This window comes from Sinohyriopsis cumingii, chromosome 7 (assembly GCF_028554795.1).
Source record: "Sinohyriopsis cumingii isolate HCF-2022 chromosome 7, ASM2855479v2, whole genome shotgun sequence".
Lineage (NCBI taxonomy): Eukaryota > Metazoa > Mollusca > Bivalvia > Unionida > Unionidae > Sinohyriopsis > Sinohyriopsis cumingii.
In genome coordinates this window covers 40,238,961-40,256,813 of record NC_142967.1, presented here as the reverse complement: position 1 = coordinate 40,256,813, position 17,853 = coordinate 40,238,961, and the positions used below count along the sequence as shown (strand labels likewise).

Sequence of the window (17,853 nt, the reverse complement as noted above, 5' to 3'; positions counted from 1 at the left end):
GGTTTAATTTTACTACCACAATGTGTGAAGAAATAAAAGATCATGCAAACTAAACTGTAGTTAAGCAGTCTGTTTACAAAGAATATTATCTACCAATAATACTGTTGACATTAATCGAGAACTATATACTACTATGTTTTCTGAAGGCATGTAATATTGACTGCTCAGTCCATAAAATAAGGTATAAAAATGAGAAAATTGTACACAGTGCTGTTACTTTAGGTACTTTTGTTCACCATTTCAAATATTCGTACACAAGATGTCCTGTCCAACACTCGTTCTGAACAATGTCCAAATACATTAAGTTGTCTCACCTCAGCCAGGGTCACCAGGACTGGATCAAAAGATACTTGTTCTGGTGCTGGGGTCCATGCAAGCTTGTGTTTGACAGACCCATGTACAAGTCTGCAAGGTGAGGAAAACAACGATAAAATGGAACTATTACAGTCAGGTTTAGTAGTTTCATATTGATTTTTCAAAATAATAGTAAAATAGATAATATTTAAAATTACTATTTCCCACAAATCTATTTCTGTAATTTTAAGTGAAATTTAAATTCCCGATTAATTATAATAAAAAAGTCTCATATTTACTCTTTTTCATATCTAATTCATTTGTTTAAAAAAAAAGTTTCATTTTATTTGTCTGCAATATGAAAAATTCAATGAAGTTCATCACAGCTGTGAATGTGATTGTGGATTATATTCCCATTTACTGTAAAAATTCCAATTCTGGCACCATTCCAAAATATGGTACCTTTCCATTTGAACTAGATAAAACAGTCTTTAAAACAGGCACTTGCACATTTTAAAATTTTGAGCAAATTTAAAACAAAAATGAACAATGAAAAATGCACTGAGATAACTATTTCCATCCTTTTGTACATCAGTGTCATTTAGTTTTATGTTGGTTGTAAATTGATTTTTTAAAGTGTGAAAGATTATCATGCTGAATATACCACAGCTAGGAAAATACAGAAGTTGATCAGAATCAGGTGTGCCACACTTGACACAACACATAAATGTTGAGCAATAGATAATGCTGATAAAATATTTTGTGAATTATAATATTTACTTCAGAAAAACATTCTTATCAACAGAGCATTTGATGAGTGGCATTTTATTTAGAATATGCCCTGTTCCAGGTTTGTATGCCACTGTGCTGTTTCCTTGCCAATGTAGAACCTATAAAAGCAACAAACCCTGCACAGCTCAAGGATAAATAAAACAGGATCAGAATCAACAATATATAAATTTTTATATTTCTAAAACAAAATTATTTATTTTTTGTTTTGAAGTGACAATGCTGCAAACAATGTGTGTGATCTTTCCCATACATGCAATCCTTTGTAAAGTCACATGCACAAAGATCAAGACTTTGAGACTGGGAATATGATGGGGGATGACATAGATGTGCACAACAGTTGTAGAATTTTGTATGCTGTCACTTGTGGTGGGGCAATGAGAGTGGGGTACTTTTGTATAAACCTGAACTCACAAATAATCAAACCAACATGTCTGACCATAGCCATACACATGCAATCACCAAAGTGTCAAGACATTTTAGGTAAGGGAGTAAAATTAGATCTCTGGGTCACAACTTAGAAACCATTCTGATAACCACCCTATGCAGTATATACACTTATTGGGCATGACAAGATAAACAGACTTGGGCCCTAGAACCTTCTTACCCAAGGGACTTTGCCCCTGGGTCATAATTCAAACTATTAACATCACACCCTATAACAATGTTTAAGCTTACTGGGCATGGCAATAAAAATTTACATTTGTACCTTTTATTGACCCCACTATACCCCATCTCCCAGTCATAACTGATATTGACCACAGGGGACCCCTACCTCCTGATCACAACCAATGCTGACCACATGAAACATCACCTCATAACTGATACTGACCCCATGGTATCATACCTCCCTGTCATAACCAGGAAAATACTGAGATCTCCAGCCTATAACCATATACATGTATACTTCATGGTATCATACCTCCCTGTCATAACCAGGAAAATACTGAGATCTCCAGTCTATAACCATATACATGTATACTTCATGGTATCACACCTCTCTATCATAACCAGGAAAATACTGAGATCTCCAGTCTATAACCATATACATGTATACTTCATGGTATCACACCTCCCTGTCATAACAGAGAAACAAAATATTGAGATCTCCACCATACAACCAGGTACATGTATACCCCAAGTTACCCATATCAATGGGATTCCTCTATTAGTATATGCAAAGGTGCATGTAAATCAAGGCTACCTGTTATCTGATTCTGCTGTTAGCATATACTGTACATGCAGTACATACAAATGAAGACCTACTTAAATGAGATTTCTCCATTAGTATATAATGTACATGAAGTGCATACAAATTAAAGACATACCTACATGATATTCCTCCATTAGTATATACTGTACATGAAGTGCATACAAATTAAAGACATACCTACATGATATTCCTCCATTAGTATATACTGTACATGAAGTGCATACAAATTAAGGCCTGCCTTCATGGGATTCCTCCATTAGTATATACTGTACATTAAGTGCATACAAATTAAAGACCTACCAACATGAGATTCCTCCATTAGTATATACTGTACATGATTGCATATAAATTAAGGCCTGCCAACATGAGATTTACCCATTAGTATATACTGTACACTAAGTGCATATAAATTAAAGACCTACCTGCAAGGGATTCCTCCATTAGTATATACTGTACATGAAGTGCATTCCTCCATTAGTATATACTGTACATGAAGTGCATACATATGAAAGACCTACCTGCACGGGATTCCTCCATTAGTATATACTGTACATGAAGTGCATACGAATGAAAGACCTACCTGCATGGGATTCCTCCATTAGTATATACTGTACATGAAGTGCATACGAATGAAAGACCTACCTGCATGGGATTCCTCCATTAGTATATACTGCTGCAAAAGCACTCTGATGCTTAGCTGAATCACTGAACTGAAAGCAATAATAAAAGTCAGTGAAAAATAAAATAATGAGACAATTTTTTTTTGCTAAGTCATAAAATTCCTGGATTTACGAACATAATTTTGATAATTCACTAATATGGAATACCAGAGATATTTTTCACTGCCCCATCAACAGGCATTGATAACACTATGACCAAGGAATCTGAGCTAACTTTATATGCATTCTTGGTCTAGTGGTAAATACTGCTGCCTTGCATGCAGACAAACCAAGTTCAAATCCCACAATGTGCACATATTTTTTTTATTGTAAAAAGTCTTTGTTCTGTGTTGTTTCTACCCTGAATTAAGAAGGAGAATTATCTTGCAACTGATTATTCCTGCACAAATATACATTAAACAAGAAAGGACAGGAAACTGCTGACATTATTACACTGGATACAGTAAGAAATCTGCTATTTCAATCTATTATACATACTGCTAGCTGATATGTATCTGTGTGTGATTAGGATTTTTAACATAGCTTTTAAAAATTTAGTCATATCGCTGTGATGTCTGCAGTGTGGCAGTTTATAGTGATGTCTAGCACTGGGGCAACATGCCCCAGACATGTAGCATGATGTCCCACCCAGTCACATTATCTTGACACAAGGCCGACCAATCCTAACACTAACCTCTTAATGCTGAGCGCCTAGTGAGGCAGCTGTTAGTACCATTTGTAAGTCTTTGGTATGACTCGGCCAGGGTTTGAACACATGACCTCCCCCTTCTGAGACAGACACTTTAACCACTAGGCCACTAGAGCGGTGACATGTTTCAGCATAAAGTAAATAAAACCTCAATCTGTTATACATATTGCTAGTCAATACATTTGGGCATGAAATAAAAATACCATTTGCTTCTTCTGAGTGAATAACATATTTCACTCATGGCTTCACCACTTGTGAAAATACCAAGTTTTTCTAACTACAGTACTTGATTAAATATATACATTATTCAGTTGTTTCATGCAAATATTCTCAGAACAGCTGGCAGGAACTGAAGCCAGCAAGGACAGACTCAGTGCAGGGCTGAATTTAGCTTTTCATACTATTTGCACATTTTTGGTAAGTGGAAAAAATAACAAGTTGCAAAATATGATTTATAGTAGCGATTTTTTTTTTAAACAGTTACTTTTATTAATTTATACCGTAAGCCATATGATTGGAATTTTTAAAAAAAATTCTATCATTTTCAACTGTAATTTCATTTTTAAGATAAATTACTACATGCACAACAGATCTGTTTTTCTTGTGTATGACTTAATTCCAATTTTTAATGGGCATGGAATTCCAACTCCAAAAAAGCAATAATGATTACTTTTCAGGTATATTCTTATAAATACGACATTCTTTTATTATGCACTATAACATCTTTTTGTACCGCATGATGTATGGATATGTATCATGGATTAGTGGCCTGGGGAGGAACAGTGTTTAAAACTTTAACCAATTTAAATACTTGGACTTAACACTTACAAGCAATCTGAAGCTGAAACTTCAAATTCAAGAAACAAAGCACCAAAGCAAATCATACTTTAGGTCCACCATACCTACTTGTTCATTCTGTACACAAAATGTTAAAAAAATAGCTCTCATAAGTTTATTTTGACTTATTTTAGAATATGTTTGCATAAATTTGAACCCCCTATACTAAGGTATTTAAGAATAAACCTGAAAAAAAAAAAGGCAAACAAAGCAAGCTGCCAAACCTTGCCTCTGACTATGATTACCTACAACTATGACCTCAAAACCGAAAAACTTGTCATGAAATTTTAACCAGAAAACGGATTAACAGCATTCTATAAAAGTTTTAAATGCAAAAATCTTGATCAACAATTTGACAGAATCCAAATAAACAAATAGAAATCAGTTTGAGTATACCTACAAGATACCCAATGCTGGAATCCATAGTTACAAATTTCATTTTTTTCCCCCATGAACCATCAAAGATCAGAACTTTACAATTATTAGACACAACAGCTTAATCTCTGTTCAACCAAACTGATGCATTTTAAAATTAGTACTGTAAAAAAAAAAAAAAATTTGGGGGTGCGTGCATTTATTTTGACACTGCACAGGTGTAGAAAAAGCTCAATATGATGTACTAATGGACAGATAAAGCTCATGTGTGTCCATGTGTGAACATTGCACCAAGAGTTTTATAGAAAATCAGTATGATTACATGCTCATGTGATCCACTGCTACAAATACCATTTCTTTTTCATGCAGTCGAGTGAGCAGTGGAGATGAATAAACACATGATGCAGCAGTGTACAGTAGAGACTACTAAGAACTTCATGTACCAGAGTGTACAGTGGACAATAAAACACATCATGTAGCCAAGTGCACAGTAAACAGTAGTAAACATTTCATGTATACAAATGCAGAGTAGAAAGCAATAAACACTTCATGTAATAGAGTGTGCAGAAGAGTAACACAAACTTCTTGTATCAATGAGCCATAGTGCAACAGAATATCAGCCATAGTCATACCTGACAAACAGAAACATATCAGGTACATCCATTTTATTTTTTGGGATAGTCAGGATAACATTAGACACAAGTATATGTGATTGTTTGTCTTACAAAAATACAGGCAAAGCAAATCATCTGATGAGATGCAGTAACAGAATTTACATAAATTAATACAATATTGGAGAAGAAAGAATTTCTGTAGCAAAATATGTTTCTTCAGAACTACTTAACCAATCATAACTACTAGTACCTCAAAAATCAAAAGTAATTCTCAGCTATAAAAAAATTTGTAACCTGGGATGGCTAGATTTGCAAGGTAGTATTAGTTCTCAAAGGTAATATGGTCATGTAATATATTTGATGAAGAAACAATACTTCTGTATTTGTGAATGAAAATGGTTGGGAACATTAAAGATATTCTGCTTTCCCTTGACAATACAATTGTTGTGCCCTAGTCCATTGTGTATTATTAGTACTGTAGGTACATGTATGGCCACAGTATGAGGCTAAACAAAGTTAAAAATGCCTGGACTCCCATTTAAAGAGATGTTAATCCATACCAGATGTAGAGTATGTAATTTGTGTATCCAAATAAGTTTTCTATCTTTCCTATAACAAGTGCTAATAGAGAGCTCTGGATCATACTTAATATTAAATTTCTATTATCTGATATTTCACACAATCTGATGTGGTCAGATTACAATGCCTCAACACTGGCGAATCTTTATGATTATGGATATCCCTCAAGTGTTCTCTTATTCTCATTTGGAATTCCCTTTTAGTCTCACCTATGTATTATTTGCCACATTTAGTAAATAGATGACATTAACATTGACTTACATCTGAAGTTCCTAAATGTGCTTCTAACGATTTTAGATTTATCCATTTTCATGCAGAAACTGCAATTAATGGTCTTGTATTCTAATACTTTATTTGTGAATGTTTTACCCATTAGGCCAAATTGCTGGATTAACTGAATAAACGAATCTACCAGATGAATTCAATCTGATGATTTACAATAGTAACGAAACCAGTCAGGGACAGGGGGTGACTAGACCATCCAAACAGATGGGAGAGAATCCCTCCACATCTAATCAGTTGTCATCTTCACTATAAGCCAAACAGCTGATGGAATTAATGTAAAGAAAACATCATTTTATGTTTCCGAATTTTGGAAATGTATTTTGCTGAATTTATGTACTTTATGGAGTTTTACTAATTATTTGCTATCACTGGAAAATTTGCAAAGATATACAAGCACCTGAAATCTAAAAACAGCATTTTATTAGTATCCAAGCAATTAATCGGAACCTTGCAATGTAAATCAGTGTAAAAAAATATATTCACAAACAGTTGCTAAAGGCATAATAAACCTGCTCTAACAGGTACTTAAAACAATTGCTAATGACACTACATGTAATAAGAAACTGCCTTTTTATTGAGACTGACTTTTTATTTAACTTGCAATTGAAAAGATATATAAATCTTAGCTTAATCTATAAAATTTAACACAGAGTTTAATTCAGAGTTTACACAAACACATGGATGTCCATTTAACATTGATTTTAGTTCAGGATGTGCAAACATATATGGATGTCAAAGTAACCAAAATGTCAAGCTTTTGCAATAGCTGGATAGGCATAACAGGATAGGCATAAATTATCAACAAGGTTTCCATGGAATAATGTCTCACTTGCAAACATATAATTCCTTCCCTGTACAAACATATGACTTAGATATAACTCCTTAACTGTAGAACTATATGACTTAAACAGAAATATATACTCTGTCCATGACTTAGATACACTACCTTCTCTATAAAATTAAATGACTTAAAATGATACAATACCTTCAGGGTTCATGCTACCAGGCAAAGTGGGCAACTAAGTCACCTAAAGAGTGTAAACTTTGTCTTCTTCTGTTAGGAAAGCATAAATGACTGTGCCACATTTTTTATATATAGAGGAACACTGAACGACCATCCCTTTTGAGATGCTCCCTCACCTTGGCCAGGTTAGTTCCAGTGTTATGTTATATATAGCTCAAGGCTAAAAATAGATGCACTTGGCTGTGCCGATTCAGTTGAAAATAAGTTTTGTTAATTTATATACTGACTTTAATTCTTCAGTGTGTTGTCTATGAACAGTTACGGTAAAGTTTTATGGGCAACAAAGAAATTAGGACAAACAGTATTATCTGAAAGATGTGTGCATTTTCTGTCATGTACATGTGTGCAGAGGTTGTTTCAAACAAGTTTAGAAATCTTTTCAAATGCCATTTGTTAAATGGACTTGCAGAAAGTAAAAAGAAAAGTGTAGTTGATTAAGCATTTGTACTAACTTGCAATTACACTGTAATCTAGTTACTCAGTTAAAATTCATTACAATGTATAGCTTTTGTTGTTCTCTTTTTAAGTCATAGTGCCAAAATACACAGAATATGAATATGATAGTTTTTAAACATGCACCAAATGTGTTTATAATATAGACAGAACTCAGAAAATGTTCTACTTAAAATAAAGTATTGCTTAAAACCAATGTCAAATGCAAATATGCATACTGGGAAATTGATGGCATAATTCAAATAAGAGAATGAAAACAACACACACATACATACACACACCTAAACACACACATACATATTGCATGTCTTGCTTTGCTCCCACTTATCCCTGTTTAGCTCTCACTTTTCCCTGTTCTGTCCCAAAGGAGAAGTCACTTTTCCCTAGAATTCATGTCCTGACCTTTCCTGTACATAACTTCCATTTTTTTGTGACAATGACAATTACATTAGTACTGTTGTGAAGGGGTAATACAAATTTGTACTATCAGCTACAAGTACACAGTTAAAACAATAATGCTTACTGGATCAATAGTTTTCGGGTTTAACTTGTCTGAAGGTTTTGGTTGTCGTGAACCTGATTTTCCCACACCACTGTCTGACAAGCTGCCACCTGCAGCTCTTTTCTGTACCCTGGACACACTACTAGGTGGTGTCCTGGCATCACGAGAGCCAGCAGACCCTAGGGAACTACTGCTTTTAGCACTTCCTGGTTGAGAACTGGCCATTAATAATACCAGATTCTGCACATAATGGTCATCTGAAAAATAAAGCAATGAAACTATAATCTTATAGGAATGAATATTTAGTTTGCCTAGATTATTATTGTGAATGATATAATTAGCTGGATTTGACAAAACAATGAAGCATACACCAAAATATACATAAATGACCAATGCTCTGTGACTGCAATCATTCTCTATAAATACCTGATGTAAACCAAGAATATTATGTTGTCTTCAAAATCTGATTGCTGCATTATGATTAGAGGCAATGCTAATTGTGAAGTAATTTTTAAAAATCAAATCATATGTACATAAATGCATCTGTGCAAAATACGAATTTCTTTGTTACATAAAATGCGAACATAGAGTCTGTTAAGTTGAGGTAATCATTGATAAAATGTAAAAAGTTCACAAATCATTTAATAGGTAGAAAGAAGTTAATGATGATTAAAGATTAAAGACTGGTTTTTCATAGGACTTCAGTACCATGAGTCCTGTCAAGAGTCCACATGCTATTTGAATGGCAGTTTTATAACTAAAACTAAGGGATCATTAATTCTCTCCTAAGATAAAGGCATTTATTTCTTTTGTTTTTATTTTTTCAAAGCAAGATTTACCAATGGAGAAAATAATGAAATACCTTTTTTCAATGTTGAACCTGGTGATAAAAAAAGCAAGCCTCTATGGTGGAACCACACAGTGATCTTCACTTTTGAACCCCAACATCAACAAGCTTATTTTGTACTTAAAGATTCAACCATCAACAAGAACTGAAATGTTTTTTTTATACAAAAACCATCTTTCACCTAGTTGACCTCTGAACCCTAAATCAACAGGCTTGTATCTTACTGGCACTACAAGCTATCTCAAAGTTTAGTCCATGTCTGTTTAGTATGTCTCTGGATTTAATGGCATGTCAGCATGAGACTGGCTATATAGTGACAATAAAAAAAGAACATAACGGAACTAATGTTTCTGTGCAGAAATCACATTGGCTTTGACCTTTTACTTGACCTTCACCTTCTTCTTTACCTCAAATGCAAAGCATATCATTGCATAGGAAACCATTTTTCTTCTTTCAAAGTAGGGGTTGATTTAGTCACTGACTTTCCAGCCCATGATCTAAGGCTTTTGAAGATAGTTAATTTTCATGGCTGCAGGCATGGAGGGCCAGTTAAATCTTCTGAACTCACTATTTTAGCCAGCTAATTTGCTACTGGGCCACTTTTGATTTCTATGTGAGCTAGTCCTGCTGCTCAAAGGTAAAATCGGTGTTAACACCAATGACAGTTACCTTGAATTTGACTTATAAAGTAACAGGCTTCTTAACTACCCAATATGCAAACAATTTACAAAGTTTGGAAACAGTACATTGTACAAGGAAGAAAGAAAAAACTGAATAGTTTGGTTGGTGTGTGGGGTTTAATGGAATGTTTCAGCACACAATAGGCTATACATGGCGGAAACTATATTTGGTGGAGGATGAACCCAGTAAGACCCACCAAGCAATGAAAAGCTACTGGCAAGCTTTCTTACACACCCACACTGGTTGAGCCAAGCCTTAAACTCATGTGAACAGAGATCTGTCAAGGCAAATGCGTCAGACATGGGCACCCACACATAGGGGCAAGGGAATGGGAGCACCCCGGATTTTACCTCTAAACATATTTTGGCCCACATCAGTAAAACTTAATAGATGACCATTACATATTCCATCCCACCACCACCAATAATTCTGTGGATGATCCTGGCATTCAACCACTCTGCCACCCGAGGGTTCCAAATTTGTGTGTGTGTGTTGATTTTGAATTTTTAACGTAGTTTTAAAACAATTTCAGTCATATCATCATGATGTCTGCAGTGTGGCAGTTTATACTGATGTCTAGCACTGCATCATGCTGCAGATATGTGACATAATGTCCCACCCAGTCACATTATCCTGACAACTAGCCCACCAGTCCTAATACTAACCTCTTAATGCTAAGTGCCTAGCAAGGCAGCCGTGTAGTGTAAGCCTTAATTTAATTAGCTTTGTAATATCACATGACAGTAAAAATAATCAGATATTCCACACTGGATTAGAACTGATACACATTGACAGCTGGTTTATGTTATATGTTCACTAGGGTTTATGTTCCATGCGAAAATACACTCAGGACAGTCTTTACTCCTATTCCTATCTGTATTGATGCCTTGTATTTAATAAATAGTACAGAATGCCTTCTGCAGTTATTCTTCTATAACAAATAACATTACATAGCAGCAGTGGTAAAAACACAAGACTGAAAATATCAGAGCTGAAAATGGCTTCATTTCAATTTACAAATCCGGACAAATTTGACTTTTTGAGACCTGAAACTTTGGAAAAGTGGTTTCAGTGCTTTGAACACTTTTGTCAGGCATCTGGACTTAGTGAAAAAGAGGAAGAAATTCAGGTAAATACCTTGATTTATTCCATGGGAAGTAAGACTGATGACATTTTGTCTTCATTCAACCTGAGAGAGGAAGATCAAAAGAAGTGGAAGCCTGTGACAGATTCATATGATATTTCATTCCAAAGAGGAATGAAAGTTTTAAAAGGGCAAAATTTAATCAAAGAAAGCAGGAAGAGGGAGAAACAGTAGGCAGTTTTGTTAAAGCTATCTATGTGTTAGCAGATAATTGTAATTTCGGGTCACTACATGATGAAATGATCAGAGCTCGACTTATAGGTGGACTGTGAGATTCAAAACTGTCAGAAAAATTGCAGTTAGATGCAAATCTAACTCTATAGTCTGCCGTTAGTCAAGCTTGACAAAATGAGGCTGTGAAAAAGCATCAATCAACTATATGAGCAACTGGAGAACGAATGACTGCAATGGATGCAGTAAAATCATCTTCACTGAAATATGGGAAACAGGAACATAAAATCCCAGAAGTTCAACAGAATAGTGTCAGCAGAAAAGGATGCATGAGATGTGGAAAGAAAGTTAATCATTCTTGAGACCAATGTCCAGCAGAATGCTACTAGTGTAAGAAAACGGGACACTATGCAAAATGCTGTCAAAATCAGCAGTTTGCACAACTGAATTGAGAGCGGAACCTGGATTTCTAGGGACTATTAGCACAAAGAAGGGTCAGGTGTGGATAATGAGTGTTTCACTTTCATTCAAGACTGATACTGGAGCTGATGTGACTGTAATTCCTGAGAGGAATTTGCAAAAAATTGGAGACCAAAAACTATCAAAGTTTGATGGAAAACTGTATGGACCTGGAAACTCTGATCTTAAACTGCTGAACTTAAACTGCTGGGGAAATTTACATGTGGACTGGAATTGAAAAATGCGCTAAGTGTACAGGACATATTTGTTGTAAAGGGACTGAATCAGGCACTCATGGGCAGGCCCACAATTCAGGCTCTCAAGATTATTGAACAGGTAAATATATCTCAGTAAATGCCTCAGATAAAAACTCACAAAATGGAAGCAAAAGTCGTGATAAATATGTTTAAAGGTCTAGGGACAACAACAAAAATGCCAAACCTTATGCTTATCTACCCCAAGAAAGGTTCCTATCCTTTTACTGAATAAAGTTCAAGAGAAGTTGGATAGAATGGAAAAATGGGTGTTATTTCAAAAGTAGATGAGCCTATTGAGTGGTGCATGGCAATGGTTGTCATTCCGAAACTAAACGGTACAGTAAGAATTTGCGTGGATCTGATTGAACTGAATGAATCAGCATAATGAAAGACTAAAATGGTCATGAAATCAATTCAAAAGGCTGGCATCACACTAAAGTGTTAATTTTTGAGACCATCCATTAGGTTTCTTAGGCATGTTGTTCATGAAAATGGTTGAAGACCTGGACCTTTAAAAGTCAAAGCTATAACTGAGATGGAAACTCTGAAATGTGTAACAGAGATACGACGATTTCTCGGTATGACAAATCAGCTTGGCAAATTTAATCCAAATTTGGCAGAAAAATTAAAACCATTACCTGAGCTTTTGAAAAGTAAAAACTCATGGACTTGGGACCCAGATCAAGAACAAGCTTTTAGAGATATCAAGCAAGAAATGATATCTTTACCAACTTTAGCACATTATGATCCGAACAGAGAAATAATTCTATCTGCAGGTGCATCTTCATTTGGACTAGGTGCTGTGCTATGGCAGAAGCATGGTAGCACTGAGACCGGTGGCGTTCGCATCACAATGTATGTCAGAAACTGAGCAACGCTATGCTCAAATAGAAAAAGAGGCCCTTTTAATCACTTGGGCTTTTGAAGACTTCAGTAGCTATTTAATTGGGTCACAATTCAAACTTGAAACTGACCATAAACCATTAGTACCACTAATGAGCACAAAATTCTTGGAAGATTTACCCCCTAGAATTCAATGCTTTAGAATGCATTTGATGAGATTCAACTTTTGTATAGTTCATGTTGCTAGCAAAAATCTATTAACTGCTGATGCTCTATTCAGAGCACCTTTAACTCATCACTGAGAGTGGCAGTGAATTTCAGGCTGAAACTAACGCCTGTGTTGATTTCGTAGTTAGTAATTTGCCTGCATCAAATACTCGACTTGAACAAATATAGTCTGAATATCGAAATGATTAGATCTGCAAACAACTTGTACAATTCTGTTAAAAGGGGTGGCCAGAGAAATCCACTATTGACGGAAAACTTCAATCGTACTGGGCAGATAGAGGTGAATTTGCAATTCAAAATGGTCTTTTAATGAAAGGTACATGCCTGTTCTACCAGAATCACTTAAAAAAGAAATCCTAGAGAGAATTCACTATGGTCACCAAGGCATAGTTAAATGCTGAGAATGTGTCAAAACGTCAGTCTGGTGGAAAGGACTAAGTACTCAGCTAGAACACTTGGTAAAGTCTTGCCAAAACTGCATAAAAAACTCAAGAGATCAAGCTGAACCAATGATACCAAATGAGTTTCCAAGTCGACCTTGGCAAAGAGTTGCTTCAGACTTGTTTGAACTGAATGGTCAAACATATCTCTTGGTGATTGATTGTTTCTCATGATACATCAAAATAGCAAAATTGCAAGGCACTGGTTCAAAAGCAATTGTCAATCATCTCAAATAAATCTTTGCACGACGCGGTATACCAGAAGTATTCAAGTAGTCCAAATTTCCACAAAGCAATGGTATCACCGAAATAACTGTTCAAACAATTAAAATAATGCTTAAAAGAGCAAAAGATCCTTACATAGCTCTTTTGACATATCGTGCAACACCATTACCAAATGGATACAGCCCTGCCGAATTAATGATGGGAAGAAAATTACAAACTACTTTGCCAATGGCACCAAACAACTTAGAGACAAAATGGCCAGATTTAATTAAACTGAAGAAATCAGAAAACTATCAAAAGCAAAGTCAAAAGAGAAATTTTGATCGTCGACATTGCGCCAGAAATATGAAACTTCAGGTAGGGAATAAAGTACGGATTAAAGATCATTTTTCTTCAGGAATTATTAAATCTGAGGCATCTACACCTTGTTCATACATGGTAGTAACTGATGAGGGAGGGTTACAGCATAATAGGAGAAATTTAATTCCCATGCCTACTACATTATCAGAGTCTCTCAGAGTGACTGTTTCAAACCCTGATACTTTGACTCAGATGAAAGCAAAGCAGTGCCAACCGGTCAAAATGGATATTTCACCCATTTGGGAAGATTGTCAAAACCACCTGAGAGACTGAACTTGTAAAAATGAAGCTGATGTAGCTTATTTAGAAATGCGGTCATCAGATCATGTATCATTTTAATGTAAACTTCTCAGGAGGGGTGATGTAGATGTAGATGAGATGGAGCCTTAATCTAATCAGCTTTGTAATATCACTTGACAATAAAAGTGATCATATATTTATCACTGGATTAGAACTGATACACGCCAACAGCTGGTTTATGTAATACATTCACTAGGGTTTATGAAAAATACTCTCAGGGCAGTCTTTACTCCCCTTCCTAGTTGTATTGATTTCTTATATTTAATAAATAGTGTAGAACGACTTCTGTAGTTATTCTTCAATAACAAATAACATTACAAGCTGTTAGTACCATTTTTATAAGACTCTGGTATGACTCGGCCGGGGTTCGAACCCGCGACATCTCCCATCCGAGGACGCTCTAACCACTAGGCCATGGAGCGGTCCCCGAATTTGGGAACATATAGATGGATGGATTTTATGACCTGAATAGGTCCGCATGATTGCGGGCACATATTGAAAAAGAGAAGAAAACAAATCTAAACGTTTTATTTTTGTTTATGCATAGTACATATGTGTATGTTTATGCATAGTACATATGTGTAGGTGACCTGCAAGCAACCATACGAATCTGCGATGAGGTTGTTGATGCATTGCTTCTGAAGACAACGACAAGCGTAAAGACCCCCTTTTAAAATACATACACATGAGCGAAAACATAAAATTTATTATTTGCATACTTTATTAAAATAATACATCTGGATTAAAATATTAATGGCATTGACATGAATAGAAGATATTTATGACGAAATTAAACATGTGACTGACTGCGTCAAAACCATTCACATCATGTTATATTTTGTGGTTTTAACCTATATCAGCATCACATTTGCATACGTTTAATATTTTTAATACATGTATTTTGCCATATGTAATTTATTCCTTGATTAAACCTTACTTCCAACTTCAGTTTCACTATTCAACTGCAATGTAATGTAATTTTAAACACTGTCGTCAGCCTACCGGAAGTGCAACCACATTGTGTATGGCGGGAAAGTAAGTACCTTCTCGTTGCTAGGATACAAAGTTTGGAGATATTCTGGTGCAAGCTTATCCTTATTTAGTTAAAGTTACTGAATAAATATAAAGAAAGATGCTAAAGTATAATCAATATGATGCAGACTTATTTTAATTGAACTAGAAAGGTGGACTAAGCTGGGACAGATGAAAATAACAACAAATTTAATTTTCGCGCAAACTTCCGGCGCATTACTGGTTGCATTGGTAAACAAGATGGCAGCCTTCATGGTGTTTACAAGACACTTGTGAAGATTTGAAACACAGTTCAGCGGTTTCAGTTTGGATTTTAGATCCAAATATGGATACAAGTATTCGATCACTTCTCATTGCAGCCCAGAAGAGTGCTGGTAAGAACATATATTTTTTTTTCGCTTTTGCAACGCGAATATGTTCCAGCGTTGTCACCACAGGTGCTCGACGCGAGCATGATGTTGAGGAAAAGAAAAAACAAACAATAATGTGAAGGGAAGAAAAATCATACAGAGTGACAAAAATACCTTAGATTACTCCCATGACCCGTTCTGACATAGGACCCTCTCTAACATACTATATAAGAGAGAAGGCACGTAACTTCCAAATACTTCGTAAAACCCATGACCCTCGATATCCTTCTGCTATTTCCGTCTTTAAAGTCACACGACCATTCTTTATGGCTTGTTTTACTCCTGAGATAGTTTTCTATTTGTCACTCTGTATTATTTTTTTTCCTTCAGATTTTTTGTTCTCTCAACATGCTCTCGCTTCGAGCACCCGTGGTTATCACTAAGCGAGACCACTTATAATATATTCGCCGTCCCTCCCATTTGTTTGTACTCCTACCAGTTTTAAAAACGAAAGGCATCAGTGATATAAAAATGCACAGAACTGAATTATTTCATTCGTTAATCTGTATATTTTTTACTTAATTGTTGCCACTGGGTCCCTAACACTTGTCATCTTATTATCTTTTAACACCAAATAATCATTAGTATAAAGTTGAACATATCTAAAGTATATGTTGTTGTGGTCATCAAGGTGCAATTATTCAGATTAAATATTAATTGTGGTGCTAAAATTGAATACTAAAATAATTCAACCAAAGTCCATTCAATCTTGATTGTTAAATGCCTGTCTTAAATGTTATCTGAAAACTTCCAGAAGAAAATTATTGATCAGTGTGGACTTTTACAGTGGTAGCCAGGTTCTAAACTAAGTCAAGAAAATGAGGACAGCAGGTCCATTATAACAAAAAACATAATTACTAAAATAGCTTGTTCTGAATTTCTACACGACATGTGTAACTTTTTCTTCAGTACTGACTATTTCAGTAATGGATATAATTTTTTAGAATTTGATTAAACTTACCTCATATATTGATTCCATTAGAGGATTATTATTTACATACCCCTAGAAATACTTGCAGCAAAAATCAATGTTATGTGTACATTTTCATTGAGGTCAACTGAAAGGTGTTAACCACTACAAACTGGATTGATTGTGCATGCTGGAGGTCTGCCTCTTACCTGTGGCAGTTGAATTATCAAGTGAAGCAATCTTTCAATTGTTGTGCTTATATCTTACACTTGACAAAGTAATACCATGTCTTAGGCCTTGGTAAGTACTCTGAAAGCAACAACTATAACTATAGTTTTCAATCCATATGACTTCAGGTCAAGAAAAGAATCCACCTTTGGCCCAGGCGTATTCCATGCTTAGGAATGTTGCTGAAAACAAGCCAGCTGTTGACTCTCCTGAATCCTTCAGTCCAGATCTTTATGTTCTTTGTGCCGAGGTTGCATTTCAGGTAACAGACAATGTAAACATAATGTATGTAAAGATCTAATGCACCAGTCCTTTGTCAGTATGTATATATCTAGTTAGCTATATGATCAATTATAAGCTAGGATGATGAGCCAAAAATCTTCTGACCTGCAAGATCTATGCCACCCAAAATGATGGCAAAACTATTGAATTCATAAAGCAAATGAATAATCATATAAGCTACATTTGCACACACAAAAAAACTGTGCAAGTCACCAACCAATTGAACTTGATGAGACATTCAGTCAGGTCCCTTGAGATGCTGCCAGTTGAATCAAGCCTAGACTGGACTGACATAGAACTCACACATAAGGAACAATACTAGATACTACAGTTCAAAATTCATGAGGCATTTGGCCTAAATGAAAAAAATCTGTCTCAGTTTATCTTATAGAATTTACTGCCAGTCATCAGTTTTTCATCTGTGTGCAAATTTTGTGATAATATTTATCCTAGAAAATTACATTATTATTCTTTTTGCTATTGTTGTTGTTCTTCTTCTTGTTTTTATTTACTTATTGTTCTTGTCAGTTCTCCTGCTACGTCATTCTTTTGAGATATTTCCTTTTTTAACCTTTATCCATCTACCTGGGTAGAATTTCTTTAGCAATTCTTGTGGATAGCATTGACTTTTGTATCACATGTTTTTTTCTTCTTTGTTCACAAGCTTGAATTACCAGTAGGTTAAAGTATGTTGGTTTTCTGT

General features: G+C 35.2%; 2 protein-coding genes across 5 annotated transcripts in view; one reads left to right on the top strand and one right to left on the bottom strand.

Annotated features, from left to right (window-relative positions):
- Positions 1-17,853, bottom strand: part of LOC149795077 (PACRG-like protein) — an 87,119-nt gene that overhangs the window by 30,489 nt on the left and 38,777 nt on the right. The window contains exons 1-4 of one of the 3 annotated variants that reach the window (XM_089964783.1): positions 15,291-15,335; positions 8,355-8,590; positions 2,939-3,006; positions 315-405 (exon numbers count right to left, since the gene is read on the bottom strand). In XM_089964783.1, coding sequence (XP_089820909.1) covers positions 315-405; positions 2,939-3,006; positions 8,355-8,558 — 363 coding nt within the window. In that variant the 5' untranslated portion in view covers positions 8,559-8,590; positions 15,291-15,335. Of the gene's footprint in view, positions 1-314; positions 406-2,938; positions 3,007-8,354; positions 8,591-15,225; positions 15,336-17,853 lie in introns of those variants that run through there. The other 2 variants (XM_089964782.1, XM_089964781.1) reach the window with 2 other exon arrangements.
- LOC149795075 (cilia- and flagella-associated protein 46-like) overlaps positions 15,532-17,853 on the top strand; it is a 218,449-nt gene continuing 216,127 nt past the window's right edge. For both annotated transcript variants that reach the window (XM_089964780.1, XM_089964779.1), the window contains exons 1-2: positions 15,532-15,694; positions 16,997-17,130. In XM_089964780.1, the coding sequence (XP_089820906.1) occupies positions 15,646-15,694; positions 16,997-17,130 (183 nt within the window). In that variant the 5' untranslated portion in view covers positions 15,532-15,645. The remainder of the gene's footprint in view (positions 15,695-16,996; positions 17,131-17,853) is intronic.